This window comes from Anser brachyrhynchus, assembly GCF_964034855.1.
Source record: "Anser brachyrhynchus genome assembly, chromosome: 5".
Taxonomy (NCBI): Eukaryota; Metazoa; Chordata; class Aves; order Anseriformes; family Anatidae; genus Anser; species Anser brachyrhynchus.
The window spans coordinates 29,706,015-29,726,017 of NC_137699.1; the positions used below are offsets into that span (position 1 = coordinate 29,706,015).

The 20,003-nt window shown below is 45.4% G+C and overlaps 2 protein-coding genes across 11 annotated transcripts in view; both read right to left on the reverse strand.

Moving 5' to 3' along the window:
- COX16 (cytochrome c oxidase assembly factor COX16) overlaps positions 1–4,624 on the reverse strand; it is a 48,431-nt gene extending 43,807 nt beyond the window's left edge. For 2 of the 4 annotated variants that reach the window (XM_080595472.1, XM_080595467.1), the window contains exons 1-2: positions 4,487–4,624; positions 83–2,400 (exon numbers count right to left, since the gene is read on the reverse strand). Coding sequence is in view for 1 of the 4 variants with exons in the window: in XM_080595469.1 (XP_080451595.1) it covers positions 83–142 (60 nt within the window). In the remaining 3 variants the exon portion in view is untranslated. Of the gene's footprint in view, positions 1–82; positions 2,401–4,486 lie in introns of those variants that run through there. The other 2 variants (XM_080595469.1, XM_080595470.1) reach the window with 2 other exon arrangements.
- Positions 2,551–20,003, reverse strand: part of LOC308196455 (deubiquitinase DESI2-like) — a 55,757-nt gene continuing 38,304 nt past the window's right edge. For 5 of the 7 annotated variants that reach the window (XM_080595459.1, XM_080595457.1, XM_080595458.1 and 2 more), the window contains 2 exons: positions 19,212–19,353; positions 2,551–5,651 (listed from right to left, as the gene is read on the reverse strand). In XM_080595459.1, coding sequence (XP_080451585.1) covers positions 5,409–5,651; positions 19,212–19,353 — 385 coding nt within the window. In that variant the 3' untranslated portion in view covers positions 2,551–5,408. Of the gene's footprint in view, positions 5,652–11,035; positions 16,755–17,688; positions 17,759–19,211; positions 19,354–20,003 lie in introns of those variants that run through there. The other 2 variants (XM_080595462.1, XM_080595461.1) reach the window with 2 other exon arrangements.

Consider the following 20,003-nt stretch of genomic DNA (forward strand, 5'->3'; position numbering starts at 1 on the left):
CCCAGTGCCTGCCTCCCTCGCCCCTCGGGCCGCCCCCAGCCCCCCGGCCCGGCAGCAGCCCGCCGCCCCCCGCCCCGCTCACCAACAGGGGGACGCCGTAGGTCATGGTGCGGCCCCGCCACAGCCGCCGGAGCCGCTCCATGGGCCCCGGCAGCGCCGCCCTCCCTCCTCCCCTCCGTGCCCGGCGGTTCCGGGCCGCCACAGCCGCTCCCTCCGGCGGCGCAACGCGGCCGCGGCGGCGGGGTTCCGCGGGGAGGCTTAAAATGGCGGAGCCGTGCCGCTGCCGCGCTGTGTGAATGCACCGCGTCGTTGTCTGAGGGAAACCGCGTGCGTGAGGGGCAGTTGGGTCTCTCTTCCAGGACTCTGGACGTTCAAAGTTACTCGCTGCAGCATAGCCCTTAGGGGGAGGTGAAAGCACTGTCCCCAAAACTGCAGCAAACCCGAACTTGGCCCTGAATTACCCTGCTGAAATACAATTCCCTTTGGGTGTGTACGGCAGAGGAGCTTGCCCTCGCTAAAGACACCTTTGAAGTTGCAAAAATGAGTAAACAACACAAAACTACAGAGGAAAACTCTCCACACGACCCCGAGGCTGCTGAGCAGCTGCCGTGCGGCCAGGTGGTTTGTGGCAGGCTGTCCCTCGGGAGAAGTTCCCTTCTCGACTCCCAGAGGTGAACGCAGGAACGTGTTTCTGCAGACAAATCTGCCCCAGTAGGCAGAGGAAAAGCCTGCAGCGAATCGTTTGGGAAGGAACAAAGGCTCGTGTTTCTGTGTAACGAAGAAAAATCCATGTGAAAATCGATAGCTGCTCCAGCGTTCCCAGCAGGGAAGAGAGCAGCAGTCCCCCTGCCAGCAAGGCGAGGAGTGCCTTTTCTCGCCTGCAGAGCTGTAGGTACTGCACCGTGGCAGATTTAGCACTGCATATGTACACACTTTTAAGGACTTCCACCAATACAGATTTGTAAGGGTCCCAGTCCCCTCTGAGCACACCTGTGTGTGTGGTGTTGAACGTGTGAAAAAGCCCTTCAGCGAGGGGATTTGATTCAAATTCTCGGCATTTTTCTGTGTTCTGCACTTTTGGGCTTCTGCGGGATGTTTGGAAAAGGGCTTGGCCTGGGCTAAGTGGACCTCAAAAACAAAACGTGCCACTTTGAAGAATGATGATTAAATGCTGACTAGTGCAAAGGAATGACTAGTTCACTGAATATCAGCAAACGTGGGGATTTTACTGCCATCTCAAAAGCCAGCCTGCGGAGCTGAGATCAGGGGTGTTTCAGGAAAGCAGGTGGCATGGAGAGACAAAGAGCTTCCATAGTTTACAAGTGGGGTACCAGGGAAAGCAGGACAGCAGGAAACATTGCCATTCAGATTGGTAAGCACTGAGGGCACCGCTGAATTTAAACTTATACAGCTTCTACCCTCCCCAGTGAGACATATTAATATTCACTCAGTGGATGACCAGTACATAGCCAGCTGAATCTTACTTACAACAAAAGACAAGTCATCTCAACACTGTTAAGGAAAATGTGCAAACCCCAATAGGTTCTGTAGGTGAATACACATCTTCTTTCCTGCGGGCTTTCTTCTGTGATTTTGGACTTTCCATCAAATCTCATTGATTAGGCAGTCCTCAGGGTCTGGCTGTTAGCTGTGTCTTTCATTTTGTTTCCCAAGGAGATAAAACTACCATGATCATACTTCCAATTTTCCTCCACTGTTATCCCTTATCCCAATCATATTGCACTCCCAGAAACTTTTAAATCCAATCAAAACAAAGCTGGATACAGCAGCATTAATGGATCATCTACTGAGGTTTAGAACCAGCAGTCATTCATTCCTGGTAGCAATTTAATGTGTTCCACCATCCCCTCAAACACCTGAATTCCAGAAATGCTGACTTTTGTCTGGGAGTGAAGAGAGCAAAAGAACAGGCCTGTGTTCATCTCTAGGCTGCGTTCAGACTGGGATGAAGTCATCACAGAGCACTCCTATCAGCACTGGGAATGATCTGAAATTAAGAGAATTGCTATTGTAGATACAGAAGTGCTGAGAAGAGCGGTTATTACTTACCTCATTTCTCTTACTGTAACTTTCCATAAAAACAGTTTGTCTTGTAACTCTAATACTACAGCATTATGCTAACCTTACCTTCGTTATTGCTGTCTCACCTGAGGACTATTAGTTCTCTGCTAGAGAAGTAACCCTCAGCTGCTGATGCCCACATGCAGCGTTGGTGCCCTCCCATTCCAGCTTCAAAAAGGGCACAAAAATTCCTGGCAGTAAGTAGAAGGGTTAAGAGTCTGTGCTGGTGCCATTGGGTGCTCTTGTCAAGACTCATAAGCTGCTCTTTGTTTTCACTGATAATTGGTGATATCTAAAATTTTTCCATGGTGTTATAATCTAAAACAGTCAGAGAAAGTAAATATGAAACTAAATGCAAATGTTATATAATTACATAATAATAGCAATAATTCTGTGTTAAGAAGGATAAGACAAGTGCTTAAACCAAACATGCTGTGCTAGAGATGAGCAGTAAATTAGACTTAAAAATGTTTTCATTTTTAATAATCTAAAATGCTGTTAAATTACAGAGATAAAGCTATCACCAATATATATTTTATTTCCACAGTGTGCCTTTGTTCTTGACATTGTTGGTCAATCACCTTGAACAGAGAGGGCTGGGGAGGAACCTTTTTGAAGACTGGACTATATTCTGGTTTTGAATTATGACAGAGGTTTCATGCCTCCTTGTTATGACCCCAACTGCCATAAACAGACTGACAAACATAAAAGTAGATAAACAAACATCTGTTTTTTATGACACTGACAGCTCTTCCCAAGTGTTACTCCCAATATTTCAAGCACATAGTCATGTCCCCAGGAAGGTTGAGTGCAGCTTTCTTGTCTGTGTTACAGTACAGCCAGTTAAACATTTTACTTTGTGAAATACTGTGAGAGGGTTTTCCTCATGAAACGTGCCGCTGGAGCCATAGTTCTCTCCTAGGTGTGTGCGTGAAGTTTTACATGGAGCTCAGGTGCTGAATGGAAACCCAAGGGCTGGCTGGCTGGCTTTCGCCACATCAGGAACGAGGCGTTTCTGACTGCAGTTTCCCTGGCCTGCATGGAAGCTCTGGGAAAGCCTTTCCGCACTTTCCTCCAGAGAAGGACTTTAAAAAGAGATTTGAAAATTCACTGCACGTACTGTGCTGCTGGCTATTGGCAGGCACCCTGGGAACTTCAGACAAATGGAGCTTGCGCTGCTGGTTTAGGCTACAGTGACCATGACTGCAGGGGAAGAGAGTACACAACAGTACATTGTGTAACGTTTCTGGGCAGCAGGATGGAGAATAGGATAGAAATCTTATTAAACATCCCTGGACGAGCCAGGGTAATCAAGATTGGTGCTGGATTGGATACCAGGAGCTGCAGAATTGGTCACAATGCAGTGTTGGCTGTGAGTAGCCAAGGTTAGTAAGGAACATGACTTTAGTTCAGTACAGAACTTGCAGCAATTTGTTCAGATGATAAAAATGAGAGGTGTGTTGTAAAAGGTTTGTTGCCCAAACACACACGCATCACTCCAGGAAGCAGTGGAGTGAGACCATCCTGTGCGTTGTATTTCCATACGATACATCTCACCAAAGCCAAAGCCTCTTTCTTCACGAAGTGTGCGCACATGTAACAAACCATTAAGCACTGCCCGTACAGACACGTTGTACAGCATAGCCAGCCATGAAAGCACACACTTCTGTATACCTGAGCTAAAGAAACAGATAGTTGGACTTAGCACACTCTTGGTCTTGCAGCAACCAATGAAAGGAGACAACCCATCTTAAGCGCTTGTAGGTTTTTTTGGGTGGAGGGAGGAAGTCCTGACTTGGTAACAGCTGTTGAGAACAGCATTTCTAAAACGGAAACCTTCTGTCAACAATGGGCCTGTTCCTTTTTCATCCTCCTTTGTGTGGCCAAGAGGAGCTAAAAGGGAGAAAGTGGGGTCTGGATTTCCCCTTTGATGCTCTCCCACATCATCTGAATAGAACTCCTAGTGAGGTAACTGAGTGCAAGAGTTGGCGTATGTGTCCTTTTCTCCCTCCTCAGCTTCCTTGTCAGCCATCAGAATGAGCAGAAAAACATCCAAAGACCAGATTTTTGCCAACAGCCGGCCTGAAGAGACTAGTGAGCCAGCTCTGCCCATTTTTCATGCCATTTGAAATAGTGCACACAACAGAAGGCACCATGGTGGCCCATGCATAGGAAGGGTCATCCATGCTTTCCTGATGTGGCCCTAGGTTTCCCCCTCCACCTCCAGAAAGGGAGGAGAAGGAAACACGTTGACATTCTTTGGGTTTGCCACTTATTTGTTACCTTCTTGGTTGGCTCTAAAATAGGCTGGGAAAGGGTGGCTTGGGAGACACCTTTTAGGTCTCATGAATGCAGAACAAGCTGAAGGAAGTACTGATCTTCCCAGCAGATTCCTTCTCCTCACCTTACTGCTCCCGAAGGCCATATCCCCCAAAGACAGCCAGCAACCATCAGCTAGGAGAGAGATTTGCCAGCCTGGGGAAAGGGAAAAAGAGGAAACCAGGAACACTGCCTAGAAATAGGGGAACTGAGAGGGGTCTGTGCCAAAAAGCACCAATATAGTCAACAGTCATCTCTGCACCTACTTAGCAGCTGCCTTTAAGCACTAGCCCCATCCTTTTTTTGACCCCAAAGAAAAGCCACAGTAACACATTCATTTTCTAGGTTCTCTTTGTTATTATTTTCAAGAGCAGGACTGTCATTCGAGCTCTTAAACTTGAGTACTGAAAACTGGTGTTTGTAGAACAGCAGCACCTTTCATTTGTCCTTCACGTGAGTTAGAAACCTGATAATTACAAAAGGGATGGGGCTGAGTGGAGCTTGTTGCTGGTCTAAGAGATGAGGTTGAGTTCTGGCTCTGCCTCCTTCACTGGGTGTGGGCAGGAAATTTGCCATCTGGGAATGGCAACCCCAGCCAAAATAGAGTGGAGGCTGCTGGGCTCAAGTGGGTGGGGGAAGAGATAAAAAGATAAAACTGCTCCAGAGGAGGAACGTCACAGTATGGTGCCCCTTGCTCCTACATGTGCTCTCATGCTTGAGAGCCAGCAGTTCTCCATGGATCGAGGAGCATGAGGATCCCGGGAGGAAAATCCAGCTTAGTTGCCACACTCCTCAGCTCGGTGTTGGAGTTCACAGTTGTTTTGGCAAGCAACTGTCATGGCAGCCCTTCGAAAAGGGTCTGAAGCTTCTCCTCCTCAGTAGCAGGGGTCTTCCTTCCCCTGCGTTGTCAGGGGAAAATAGAGAAACCAAGGTATGTGAAAGGGTGAGCGAGGAAGAAATAGTACACGAGAGAGGAGAATGTTATTAGAGAGCATACTGGGCACAGCTTAGACCCGGGTATGCCTACAGGTTCGCGAGGTGCCTGAGGCTGAGGGGGTGGCGGAGGTGGAGGGGGACTCCTCATCCGTTGTGTCCCCCTGCTCCTCCTTGTGGAGCCCGAGGCTGATGTGGCTCTGCAGGGCTGCCGGGGTCAGCCACTCCTTGGGGAGGCAGCTCTGGAGGAAGGGGATGCAGGAGCTGAAGTAGGCCAGGCGGTTTACCCAGCGGGGGATCTCCTTCCCGCACAGGATCTGTGGAGCAAACCAAACAAGAGCGTGGTTAATAGTACCCAAACATCTGTGGTGGTAGCGTCACCTCCATCTGCACCATCACCTCAGCTGGTGTGCTCCCCATTGCTCTGAAGAGACCTGTTTGAATGCAGGGAGCATCCTCTACAGCCAAAACCACCACCCTCTACAGCCAAAACCAGCTCTAATCGCAAACGACTGCACGCAGCGACTTCTCAACACACACACAGCCCTGCCAGCCATAGCCCGCATCAGCATCTGAGCAGTGACTGGGGAAAACAGCTCATGGCCCTCAACATCTTCGGCCAGCCTGTTCTCCAGGCAGTCCGTGGGTTAAAGGACAGGCCTGCTACTGCCCCTCAATCAAGACAATGACACTCATTTTTTAAATTGTTCAGAAATTTTGGAAAAAGATTTAAGCTGTTGCTGGGCAGACTCTAGGAATCGAGAAGCTGAGCCTGACTAGGCGGATCTCCGGAGATGCCTGAGAAGCTGCTCTTCCTGCTCACTTTTCTTCCTTGTGCCGACACACCAGGTCAGTCAGGTTACAATACCTAAGGGTCGTTTTCCTATTGTCATGTTACCCTTTAATTTCTCCTTGCATAGCATTTCCTAAATGCGGGGAAGAGATCTACAAATGTAAAAATACTAGCTTCTCACTAGGTCTGCGTTTCATTGTACATGCTGCTGGCCCCAACTTGGGTTACACTCTGCTAGCACAGATACTTTTTCTAAGTCGTATCATATTCAGCACAATGAAACACCTTGCTGCATACCGCAGACCCTTCCTTCTGCTGCATTTGCCCACACATACATACAGGTGCCAGATTTTAGTAGCAGTATCTGGCTTAGGCCACATAAGGAAAATTTCCCTTTGCATTTCACCATTTCCCCTAGCAGACACAGAAGAGACACCTGGAACTTACCAGCCTCAAGGATCTGTCCTTGGTAAATACACTGCCTGTGCACCTCTACACCAGCATGCTAGAGCCTGAGGTCTGTAACAGGTCATAACACCTGAATTCTCCTTCCCACCCAGCACTGTCTCCAAGACAGATTTTGAGGAAATGCCACCCCACAGACCTTGATCTGTACTTTACGTGGATTAGTGCTTCCAGGGCTGTCCACGCTGCACCTTCTGCGAATACTAAGCTCCTTTCATTTCTCTCCCACCTTCTTCCTGTCTAAAACTACACTTAATTTAATACCAATTACTGCAAAAACTAAGAGGTTGTTTGTCTCTAATCCACTAAAGAGCTTATTTGGCGAGATGTCTGTTATTGACAGTGGAAATGCAGGAACCTTGCTTAGAGGTTTCAAGGGATTTTTCAGGGAGCAGCATTGGAGCAGTTGCAAATAGGACAGGCCATACTGCTGGACAGGTCTTAGGACTGATGGCCAGCTGGTCCTTCAAGAGTACTTCGGTCTGGCCAGAACAATCTAAGCTCCAGTCTGGCAGTCATCTTGAATATAAGGAAATTAGCTTACTCCGACAGCGTGGAATTTCCAGTAAGGCGTAGAGAAGGCAGAAAACCTGTGATCATGCTAATTTGACTGTGGAACTAACTTTATTTTGACATGCATTGTTTAAAAAATCAATGTGTGAAAATGAAGACATTGTCATTAGGCATCAAAGAACGAGCAGAACCATTTGGCTTCTTAAATTATTTTCAGGTACAGACTCCTGTTCTTTACTCAATGCCCTGTAAATTACAAGGGTAATCAAGGACTTCTAATTCAGTTCTTAATGGTGCTGCATTTTACTTAACCTCAGACACAGCCATATGAATCTGTATTTTTGATATTTTTGATCTGTGGACAGTTCCTTCAGTAGCAATTCTTTATCCCCATCCGGATTCCTGGTTTCCATTGCTAGAACTACTGCCTGAATCAATAAGCACAAGCACTCTCTACCTGCATTTAAGACTCATTCATAGAATATTTGCTGATCTATTTGATTTTCTCATCAGACGCCTCTGATCATTTTCATGAGAATACTGCTGAATTTTTAAAACTGTATTCAATATCTTCTACTCGAACATTGAACTTGAGCCAAAACCAACAAATGCAGCAGAATTGCCTCTAGATGTTGTAGCATTTCTCTTTCTTCCTGCCCAGGAACTCAGGCAACATATTGCCAGTGTAGAAAGTGACTCAGTTCAGGCTCCTTGTGATGCATGCATACATGTGAATTTAGTTCTCAAGCAACCATAGGTCTTACTAAAGATTTCTCCCCCTCAGATATTAATAGAAAAACAAAAACAGGGTATGATTCTTCAGAAAATTAGCAGAAACGATAGAACGGAACAAGGTAAGACTGCTTGAAAGGGAAATACATCTTTAAAATCTGTCTTTCTTTCCTAAGCAGATTCCCTAGCAAATGAAATAGCACTTCCAAATGTGGAAGTGGTGCTGAAACATTTGCTGTTTGTTTATGGGAGCTTCTTCACCCAGAATGAATCAGTGAGGCCAGGAGGAGCCATAAAAAGAACTGAGAGATGTGTGGGCACCATGACATCAATCAGCAAAGGGCTGTTTGTGAAGCTTAAGGATAATGATAAAGTCAAAGTGGTTTCCCTTTCCTCAGTCGTGTTTGCCCTTGTCTCTTGTCAGCAAAGCCTCGTTACTATTCCACAGCAAAACACAATGCTCAACAGGAGCAAAAGGGCAACTGCAGGGAACTCCACTAACACTATAACCTTCTCCTGTTTTCAGCTCCTTGCCATAGAGTGTGTCATGCTAGATCATCCAGCCGTACTTGGCTCATGGAGAAGCCTGACTGTGATGGGATTGAGCCAACCGAACTTAAATAAAACAACACAAGTAAGATGAAGTGGGTGTTTTCCAACTGCGTATGAATCCAAAGAAAAATTACTGCAGCTCTTTAAGGCAATTCTCAACTGAAAACCACGCACTGGAACGATGATAAACTTACAGAACCCTTTTACCATCCACTGTTTCTACAAGAATATATATATATATTTTTAAGGTTCTTAGAAATTTGGCATTTTAGAGTTTTTTCTTGCCTGACAACCAAGTTGTTTTTTCTCTTTTGAGAGGGGTAAACTTCCCTGTGATGGGTCATGTAGCTGTCCTGTCAAACTTAGCAGATAAGCTGCTATGGGTCAGAAATCACTTGTCCTGGCCATCCTATCAAATTGTCCTGCTATCATCCCTTTCAGAAATACCCAGTGGCCACTCCAGAAAACCTACCACAGCTACAGCAGAGCCTGAGCTTGACACCTGAATAAAGCACAGCTGAGCCTCTTGGTATGGCAGCTGACTGGGGAAGGAACTTTAAAGAAACAACCAGAGCCACAGAAGGGCTAAGCCTATGTGAGATGCAAGCCTGAAATGTAGCTCAGGGGTTGTAGCTTACCCGAGGCATATAAGTGCTTGGGTTGGGCAACCCTGAGTAGTACAGGAGGGGCTGGACTATGAGCAGCAAACCTCAGGCCATTCAGGGTTTCCCTAAGCTCTGCAGACCTCCTGTGAATATTGTCCGGCTATCATTGCTGAGCATAGCTCTTCCTCATCTTCCCGCTCTGTGAGGTGCCTGAAGGCGTGAGTTATTCCACCCACCCCGCAGAGACAGCCAGCCACTGCCGCAGACTGAAATCCAGCCCCTGGGACAGCGGGTGCAGCTTCTGCTGGCCGGCCGAGACCAGTCCCCACTTCAGGCAGAAGCCCCCGCGCAGGCTGCGTGTACTCACAGCTTCCACTGAGCGGCACCTTGTGACTGCCAGCCAGGGCTCCCACAGCTGCAGCTGCTCCTGGGGGCTGCACAGGAGCTGCAGGGGACTCTGCAGATGCAGCTGGGTCAAACGGAAGCAGCAGTTCAGGCATCCGTGGCTGAAGCCGAATGTGAGGGAGAAACGGGACCCGGCAGTTCGGGTGCTATTTCTGCACGGCTGTCAAATCCACACCGCGATTTCAACTCATCAAGAAGCAGCTCATTTAGGGTGTAAAAAGAGCCTCTGAGCATCTTTAGCCGTGCCATTTGGCAGGAAACAGACCCTAGTTAAAACATACAAACAGCCCTGGGTGTAAGGACTGTAGCTCATGACTCTTCCCTCCCTTAAGTGCCCTAAGAGCTAGGATTTATTTCTCAGCAAGACCTTACAGCTCCGTGTAAAGCTTTACCTTGAGCAGGAGAGCATTTAGCAGCTGGGAAACATGGGTTTGCATGCCATCCAGCTACAGAAGAAGCTGAGTCTTCTGCCTTACAGAGAACAATGCAATCAGCCTGCTGTTATCCTCCCCTTTCTTCTTTTTTGAGGCAGGGAGAAGGTATGTGCCGCATTCTGTGAGCACTGTTAAAATATACTAGACATAATCTGAGGTAGTTTAATGGACTGAGCCCCTTCCAAAAGAGGGTGAAGGGCTGATCAGTTGTGGATCCTAAAAGAAAACGCACAAATACAATAAGTTCAGTGCTGTGCTGGATTGTGCAAATTGGGGCAATTCAGGCCATGCATAGAAGTCTAGGTCAACACACTTAGGTATATGTTTTTTTAAGTGAGCCCTTCCAGAGGCACCATGCAATACTCTGATCCATGAAAATCAAGCTGTGCGGAGGCAACGTTACATTCCTCAAGCAATGCGTGCTAATTACTTCAGTCCTTGTCATGGTGCTGAGGCTCTTGAGAGTTCAGCACTGAACATCTGCTCAGCCACCCACGGCTACTTCCCCTCAGCAGCCCTGCTTAGAATGAGGTGGCGGCCACGCAGGGCACGTATCCATGGAGCTGCTGTACAGTGTTCCCTTGGCACATCTCAGAGAACGCAAAGGGGCTTACTGCTGCCTGAGGGAGTCCAACACACAGCCCACAGCACTTCAGGAGCAAAGTCTTCAGGGTCCAAGGGGAATCTTTCCTGTGTTTGCTCCTCTAAGGCCTAGACCACACAGCATAGACAGCACTTATCTGAATTTCAGAATAAGGCCATTAGACACAAACCAGCACACCTGCCCAGGCAAAGCTCGCAGGCTGCACTATGGCAGCCAGACACATGTGTAAAAAGAGAAATATGGCAATGCAATCAAATTAGTACTCAGAGACACATGGAATAAACCATTAACCCAGTGCAGGAGGACACCTTTGCCCAATGCTCACAGAGCTGAGGAAATCTGCGTGTCTCAGCAGGGAACATACCTCTAGCTCTGCCCTGCAAATGTGACTACACAACATCTAATGGACCACATTTAGGGCAGAATTACAAGAGGCATCACTGATTTGCCTTGTACCAACACTGCAGCATAGCCAAATGCCTCTGGGCATGAAAGTGCTTGTAACCAGCACTTCTAAGTGCAGCCAGCAGGATGACAAGGTAGGCAGCAAGCAGCCTCCTAACAGATGACCATTTCAGCAGCGCCGAGTGTAATTAAGTTGGGCTTGTAACTGATATTTAAAATACTGCAAACAACTGTGATTCATTTCTATTATCATGATGGCATGGAAAGGAACTCTCTTTTCCTAGCAGGTGCTGCTTCAAGGCCAGTGGCTGAGAACAGCTGTTACCCAGTATGATCATCCATATGTTATGGTATAACACAGATATATATATATATGTATAAACACACACGTGTTATGGCTGTCCTGAACACGACCAGGCCAACCCACGTCCACGGAGTGATGGACATGAGCAGCATCCTTTTTTCCTGAATAGCTAATCAAGAAAATCCTGTGTTTCAGTCTCAGTCTGAAGCCTTGTTTCCTTACCTCAGTAAGCAGCCGGTTACTGAGGATGGAGAGACAGTGAGAAGAGAGAATACAGGAACCCATAGGAACAGGGAAAGACTTTGTCTGGCAGGACTGCTAAGCAAAAGCTTCCAGTCTCAAAAGCCTATCAACACTCTTAGTTCATTTACACCTCTGACACTTTTCATTTATCAACAGGCATTGGTGAAAAGGACAAGGTTTTTCCTTGCCATCTTTATTTGTGTAAAGGAGGCATGTCCTCAGCATTTGTGCACACACACAGACTCAAAGGGTTCACAATGGTGTGTCTAGAGAACTCCCCAGAGACTATGAACTAACTTGGCTCCAAGCTATTATGCTTATTTATAACAGGGTAGGCCACAGGGCATTTGGTTTGGAAAGACAACTGCAAAAATAAAGCAAATAAAGCAAAATAGATGGTGCAAATCCCCCACATTTACAACAGTCCCAGGAAGCTTAAAATGTTGGTTGTTTTGGTTTTCTGTTTTGTTGTTGTTTTTTTTCCCTCCACTCTTAAAATATCTTCACATTTAATCTAAAGTGATCGATCTACCTGAAAAAAAGGGAAAACCTGAAATAACTGCAGAGGCACATGTGGCAAAACCAGACCATTTTCAAAAAATCGGAATGATGTGCTAAGAACTTGCTATTTTGGGGGGTTGATTTCTTTTTCCAATTATTTGCCACCTCATGCTATTCCCCTGCACAAGCAGGTAGACAGAGGAAAGAGGATGGACTGAGAGACCTGGAAGATGCATGTAGGATTTATTCCATTAACCCTTTTTGTTGGGCTGGAATACCCTTTCAGGGTAGCAAGGCTAGAAAGGGTAATGATGGAAGAAGAAATGTATACTTTTATACTAGCCTTCATTCCAAGGACTCCCCAAATACTTCACAAATTTCAACTAATACACAAACCACACTTAGAAATCTCATTTTGCCACTACAGAGAAGCTCTATCTGTAATACCATTTAGCAGATTACTAACAGTATACAGTTGTGCATATTTACAGGCAGAATTGAGAGAAAAATGACATCCATCTGAAACCATGAAGATAATTTATGGGTGCAGGATGTCTTTATTAATAAGCTGCTTCTGGATGTAAATGGTATTTAAGAAACAGAAAAGCAAGACAGCCTGTTCCCCAAAGAGCTAGCGACATTCAAAGGCTACTTGAATGAAGCACGTCTTTCCATCAGCTTTCCTGAAGACTGGCTCAGGTGCCAGGAAACAAAGGTTTCCTAATGTTCTTTCATAGCCCATGGTTGCTTTTCAGTTGGTTGGTTTGTTCATTTCTGTCCCTCTTTCCTGTCTGTTTGGAGTGCTCTGTCCCCTGCCAATAACAGACTAGCACATACACTTTTGTGCAACAAAACACCCATCTCCTCCTCATAACAGAGGCAACTGAAAAGCAACTGTTGACTAAGGAAAACATGAGCATCACTTCGCTCCTTAGGATCTGCTGAAAACTGGTTTATAAAAGCTTCTGTTGCTTTCAACTGTGACACAAATGCCTCCTGAAGTTCCCTTCTGTGATGTTTAATGCCTTCTCTCTGAGCTTTCAGGCTAAGGAAAGCTTCCTAGTTTTTAATAACATTACAAGAGCTCACGTGTGTCTGGGGATGGACCTGGAAAGCTTTAGGGCTGAATTATTTATTGCGATTAAAAAGCTGCCCTCGTTTGGTCCTTGACTCAGCAAACCTGCCTTTCTCAGCAAATTTGCTGAAAGTCAAACTACTTTAAGGAAAGCACGATTCTGGTGCAAGTCTGTTATATGCTGCCAGTTTTGCCTTGGCTGAAAAAGGACAAGTAACCAGCCATGGAGAAAAGAAGATGTGTCGGCTACCATCTCATGTCACCTCAAGCACAGCCCCACGGCAAGTGGGGAAGTAAAGAAAGATGACTCCCTTCTACCAAGGCTCCAACCACAGTTGTTGAGTCTGGATACAAAGCATTTGACTATGTCCATAATCCCCATCCAATAGGGGCCAGGCTCACCTAGGACGCTAAAGAATTCTTCAAGGCTGACCTAAGCAACCTGAGATGCTTAGGAGATTCTCTTGCCCTCCTGTGTTGAAGACAAATAGGCCAAGCTCACTTCATTAGTCCCCAGGACTACTTCCCAAGGCCACTTCAGCTAAAAAACACCACCTCCAGTTCCCCCGAACATCTTTCTCTCTGGGAACTTCTACAAATTCTACCACTTCAAAATGAGCTTCTAAAACCACAAGCACCTTAGTTTTGATTTAGGCCGCTCTCTTTTCCTCCTGGAATGTGTTATTTCCTTGTTCATGTAAATAATTAGAGTAGGACAGTTCCCACAGGAGAGGCTGAGGGTAACCCTTCTCCAGAACATCTTGCAGCTGATATTCTGGAGAGTTTTTTGCTGGAATGCAGAAGAGAAGGTAAATAAATCTTTGGTCTAACTTGCTCTCCCATACCCCAGCAAGCTTTCTCTTTATCCAGGAAGCTTGTGGTTAAGTCTTTATCCTAGTGCAGCTCTAACAATTAGCTCTGTGAGGATGTCTTCTGGGAAAAATATTTTCCCAGATAGCATCTCTGAGCACAGTCCTCTGGATCCAATCCTTTGGATGAAGAAATGCTGATCAATAAGGAAACAGATCCTTTGATATTTAAAGGAGTAAAGGGGTGAAAAGGATCCATGAGTACAAAAGAAAGCTGGAGGAGATACCTGTTTTCCTTGAGAGTTTGTAATCCCTCAAATCCAAGTGATCTATCCCAGTTTATGATTCTCTGACATACACAGGTCAGAAAGAAATCATTCCCCTTTCAAGAACGGGAAGAGAAGAAATGATAAAATAATAAAATCTTCTGTCTCTGCTGTCCTCAGGTAAAGTTCCAACATCAACAATCTTTAAGGTGAATCAAATCTGTACCTCTCAATTCATTTCCTAATTATGATGAGCATCAACTTCTTATCTTGCCAAAAGGGCCCATACGACCTACTGACTTTATTGCTGTTCTACAGCTGGCAATTGGAATAAGAGAGGTTATCTTCCCTGGTGCTCACAGAAGCCTCGCTTCTTTGATAATTGCGTGCCGTGTGTCCTATTGCAAGGTGCTAAACAATTTATTTAAATAGCAAGCATTACAGTTGCTTGGCAGTAATCACATTGGTGAAGGGAGAAGGAGTGGTTTCCTTGAGTCATTCCACTTATCCTCCAGTTCTGGTACTGATTCAAAGGTGTTTTTCTCCCTTCCCATGGTGGTTTGCCCTTTTCTGAGACATGCTGTAGCAACTGTCGTCACTCTGGTAGGAACAGGGCTCCATAGCTTATCTAAGATGGGAAACTTCAGAAGCATGGAAAATTGCTGGTGGGAAGTCAAATGAGTCATCTTCTGTTTGTGAATGGGCTAAGCAGCAGAAGCTTTCTCTGAGACTTTAAGTCGCAGTGACAGTGACCTTACACTCAGTACTGAGGAATATCACCGGACTGGAGAAGAACCTGGAAGGAGAAAACGTTCATCCTGCTTCCGATCCTGCAGTTATGGCTGTTTTCTCTAACGATGTCCTTGGGCACCATACACTCTCCATATGCCTACACATGAACAGGGCTCATTATTATTTGCCCCCATTTGAACCCCCTGACAGTCAACCTTTCACCTCTACATGTGTTTGGGGGTACAACTTGTGCCATATGCTTTTGCCTTACCTAGTATCTGCCTTACACAAGTCCAAATTGTATTTAAGAGTTACAGAGTAATCAAGAGCCATGCTCTGCACTGAAATAGAGCTCTCTGGCAGCAATTTCACAGTTCCCAATATCTGTGTGCATCTGCCTTTATCTATGCCCAAAGAACAGGCTTGGTGATAGTATAATTGCATCTCTTTCTCAGCACCCCAAACACACTATTCACAGCAAACTTCCTTGCTTCCTGCTGCTGCAGTAACAAGTGCTCTTGAAAAGCAATGGCATGGTTGTGACCTCAAGCCTGCAGGTCCTTCCTTCCAGACCAGGCATTACTTTGTCTTTCTTCTGAAAGCACAGCTATATTCCTTTCCCTTTACATCTGCTTTACAGAAATTTGTAACTTCTGTCCTTGTTCTGAAAACCAGGAAACTCAACAAATCACATTATGGAAAGGACTAATTATTTTCGCCTCTCTTTTTATTTTTAAAGGCTTTATTTTTTTCCTAATGTTTAATAGCCAATATTTTTCCATCTGGGAGAGTTTAAATAGCCCCTTTCATCAGCCAGGGCAACTCATAAAGAACATAAATATTTTGCTGTTCCGTGAAGGCCATTTGTATGTATTGCTGGAATTGTTAGGAACACAGTGACTTAACAACAGATGATCAAACAGAAGGACTTCACCCAGTATTGATGTGGTCCTAACTGCGTTCTCCCCACACACATAATATTATCAGAATGCTAAAATCCCTGCTGTGTGCCTGCTGCATCACCTCCCTGAAGTGCCTGGAGTACTGACACGCAGCAAGGCACAGAAGCTCAGAACAGCATGGAAAGCTTGGGCTTGGCTGCTGGTGGCCTGACTGATTTTTCCTTGCAGAAGTCATAGGCATAAGTCCCCTAAAAGGAATGCCCATCCTCCTGGACAGTTCCTTCAGAGAGCATGGTACTGATACTGCTTGATTTTGGTGACTGTCAACATAAGCAACATGAAATGAACAAGCTCCTTGTAGGCAAGTTGCTAATTCCAGCTTGATGAACCTCTTCATTTTAACCCACAAGCAATTTGCTTAAGTGGTTTTATAAAAATGGGTACCACGGGACCATATAGCAGCAGTCAGAGTGGCTGAAACAACACTAACTAGATTTTCACTAATTAGATCAAGCTCCCTCACCTTCCCACACTGACAGATTGTGGGGGTAAAGGGAGACCGCCAAGGGGTATTAAGTGGTGTGTGTATCAACTACCTTAAATTGAAGCCAGGTACATACACAGGGAGTGCATCTAATTTCTCTCTGATGACTAACCACCAGGAAATTCTGCATTGTGTTACAGCAGAACTTCCTTCAAAACTGTAGCGAAGATGGTATGCAGCACTTCCTGGGCAGAGATTTACAATCTGGGGTAGTTCTTCACTTCTTAAACATTCTGAAGTTCCCTGATGAGGAAATACTTCTCAGAAAATCCACAGGAAAAGATTCCTGATCACACACAGCATGTTCACTGAATCTCACTCTGAGAAAGCTTTCTCCATGAAACAGCATCGGAGAAATTCAAGTCTGAACTTCTGCTGCTGAAACCACGGCACTCGCAGTTTTCTTTCCACAGGAGTTGCTTTGTTAATAGATCCATCCAGCTTTGATCCAGTCACTGCACGTTAGAAGGCCATGGGGAACTGGCAAAGTGGGGAAGAGATCTAAGTCTTGAGCGAGTCCAAACACGCTTTGCAGTCTGCAGCAGCGAGAAAGGAAAATTCAGAGCTAAGTACCAGCAAGGGAGTAACAAAGCCCCTTGTAACTCACAAGTGAGCGTGGGCAGGAAAATCAGAAGGCCCAGAAAGGATGTGTGGAATTGTAGGGAGAGGCTTAAGCACCACAGTGGCATATAACAGCACAGCTAAATGAGTTTTTTCCAGAGGTAAGTATCAAGAAAAAGGCAAGCCCAATCGTTGAGTAGAGCTTATTTGCCTGTGCTGGACCTGCTGCCGTCCAGGGATTTTTCAAGATGCATGGCCAAATGTTCATGACATAGGTCTGGACATCCCCTAACCATTAACATAGTCAGTCTGCTTTGCCTGCTTAGACACCAAGTTTTATAACTGTTAAAGACAACAACTGCCAGTTACCATGGTGAGACCTGAAGCATCGTTATATTAAACATGAATTTAACGGAATAACTGTTTGTAGGCAGAAGTAGATGAAAGATTTTAGATATATGTTCTATTTGCTGAGAAAATACTATTAAAAAGGACAAGAAAACAGAAACTTTGCTTTCAAAGTCCTACTCCTGTGACTTCAAGCAGTCCGTGTGAGGATGAGGAGCCTGGCCTACAGGTGTCCTGTATGGATATGAATTAGCAAGCCCGCAGCCCAGCAAGGAAGTTAGGAAGGTCAGGCACAGCCCTCGAGCACATGGCCATACAGCCACGTCTCGAGGCTTGCCAGACGCATTTGTGAGAACACCTGAACCCACACATCACCAAACAGCTCTCAAGTTCCAGCTCTGATAGGGCTTGCTGATATAGAGCAACACAAGCTGCAAGCCAGCTAATTAACCTTCGCAGATGAGAGCTTTTAGGAAGAAATTTCAAAGCACTTTTCAAAGGAAGGAGATCATCCAGCATACAAGAGGGGACAGTCAGGCACAAAGCAGGGATGAGACTTGCCTGGCAGTAGTCAGGAGGCTCAGAACAACCTGAAGTCACCACACTGCTTGTGCTCCGGGGCAGATTTATTCTGCAAAACAAAGCTTCTAACAGCCTTTCTTTTAAGTCTTTGAATACTTTTTCCCCGTTTTCTGCTTTTAGGTACCACATAACATGGCTGTGCATAAATAGATACTAATTATTATTATTGCTGGTTCACAGATGAAGAGTCTGAAGGAAAGGACAATACAAACACTAAGCAGATTAGTCTCAGAATTGGTCTCAGAGCACAAATCTCAGTTCTTTTTTCTACCCTCTATGGTGACACATACCTTGAGTGCCACACATTGTGTAGTCAATGCATTCGGCTCGCTTTTAACAGCCAAAGGCTGTACCTTACAGCTCTACATGGCAGGGATATGAGCAGTCTAATCTAGGGAGGAAGGACGGGGACAGTGCTTGGGTTTTGTTTGTTTTTAATGGGAACTACAAGAACAAAAGAAAGTACCAAGGCTGTAAAGTTAAGCAAGCATTCAGATGTTGGGAAAGGAGAATAGAAACTTCCATTGCATTCAGCTCAAACAGGTTTTGTCTTAACAGATTTCAAATGGTCTTTCTCCACATGGAGGAGATTCTATCCTTGCATTTGCTGTAAAATGCCTACGGAAGACACAGGAACAGTGGCATTATTTTTTTGTTGGTGGTGGTTTTGTTTGATTGATTTTGTTTTGTTAAATGGAAGGTCACTTGCATTTCCTTCTTTTCATTTCTTTTCTGGCACTGGGTCAAGATCCCAAATACAGATTTACATAAGTGCTGAAATACACATACCTTAATGGAAACGTGCTTTAAACATCTCAGCTAGGGATAGGATGGAAGGCAGCTTTCTCCCAAAATAATATATTTGTCAATTCAAAAATTAAATAATCAATATCTCAAATTAGGAAAGAGGGTAAATTTGCATTTCTCTGTGCTTCAATTATCTCTGAAGAGAAATAACAGCTCTGTTAAAATTCACAGCGTTTTTGGGAACATGGAAATATGTAAGCACCAAAGACAGCTATGAGAAAAATCAATACTTTTTTGTAAAATGAGTTTTAGATGGTGCACATTAAATAAGGAAAAGGAACACTCACTTCCTGAACACTGCAACATTTTATTAGCAGAACACCGAGAAGCCTCTTTTATTCCTTTTCACATCATATAAGGTTCTTTATGTTCTTGCTATTAAAACAATGCACATCTGCATACAAGCCAGGTTTGCCTTTCCAATTCCTGCTCAGCAGCCTGTTCAGTGAGCCACAATGCAGGCAGTCCAAATTTTACCCTCAGTTTAGACCAAACCTGTGACAAACCTGACGCATCTCCATCTCCTAACCCCACCGTTAGGAACAGCAACTGGTTTTCAAAAATATTAAGGGCAGAGACAGGAGAGCTGACTACTGACTCTGAAGTGGCAGGCTGTGCTGATCCTAGCTCCCCTTCTGTAAGCACTACTACAAATCTGAAGCAGCAAAAAAAAAATAGGAGATAGTTGTGCCCACCTCAGCCAAAGCCGCAGAGAAGTGATTACAGTTCTTGTGCATCAGATGGTACGCGTTGCCTTTGTACTCCTTGCCCAGTTCTTCCATAATCTTATCCACATCTTCTTCTGTGAAGTCTGTGGTGCCCAAGGCAATGGATTCTCTAGTTAAGAACAAAATACAACACAAAACATGGAAAGCTACAGTGTAGAGAGTGATACGTACCCAGGGAAAAGAAAAGAAAAAGCAATGGCAAGAAGGCCAGGTATAAGACAGGGGCATGAATATCTGGGGCTATCAGAGAGACCCTTACTAACAAAATGGTGTACTAATATCCTCAGGTTTATCGAGCGAGTCCAGAGAAGGGCGACCAAGCTGGTGAGGGGTCTGGAGAACAAGTCTTACGAGGAGCGGCTGAGGGAGCTGGGCTTGTTCAGCCTGGAGAAGAGGAGGCTCAGGGGCGACCTCATCGCTCTCTACAGTTACCTTAAAGGAGGCTGTAAAGAGGTGGGGGTTGGTCTGTTCTCCTACGTGCCTGGTGACAGGACGAGGGGGAATGGGCGAAAGTTGCGACAGGGGAGTTTTAGGTTGGATGTTAGGAAGTACTTCTTTACCGAAAGGGTTATTAAGCATTGGAACGGGCTGCCCAGGGAGGTGGTGGAGTCACCATCCCTGGAGGTCTTTAAAAGACGTTTAGATGTAGAGCTTAGCGATATGGTTTAGTGGAGTACTTAGTGTTAGGTCGGAGGTTGGACTCGATGATCTTGAGGTCTCTTCCAACCTAGAAATCTGTGATACTGTGATACTGTGATC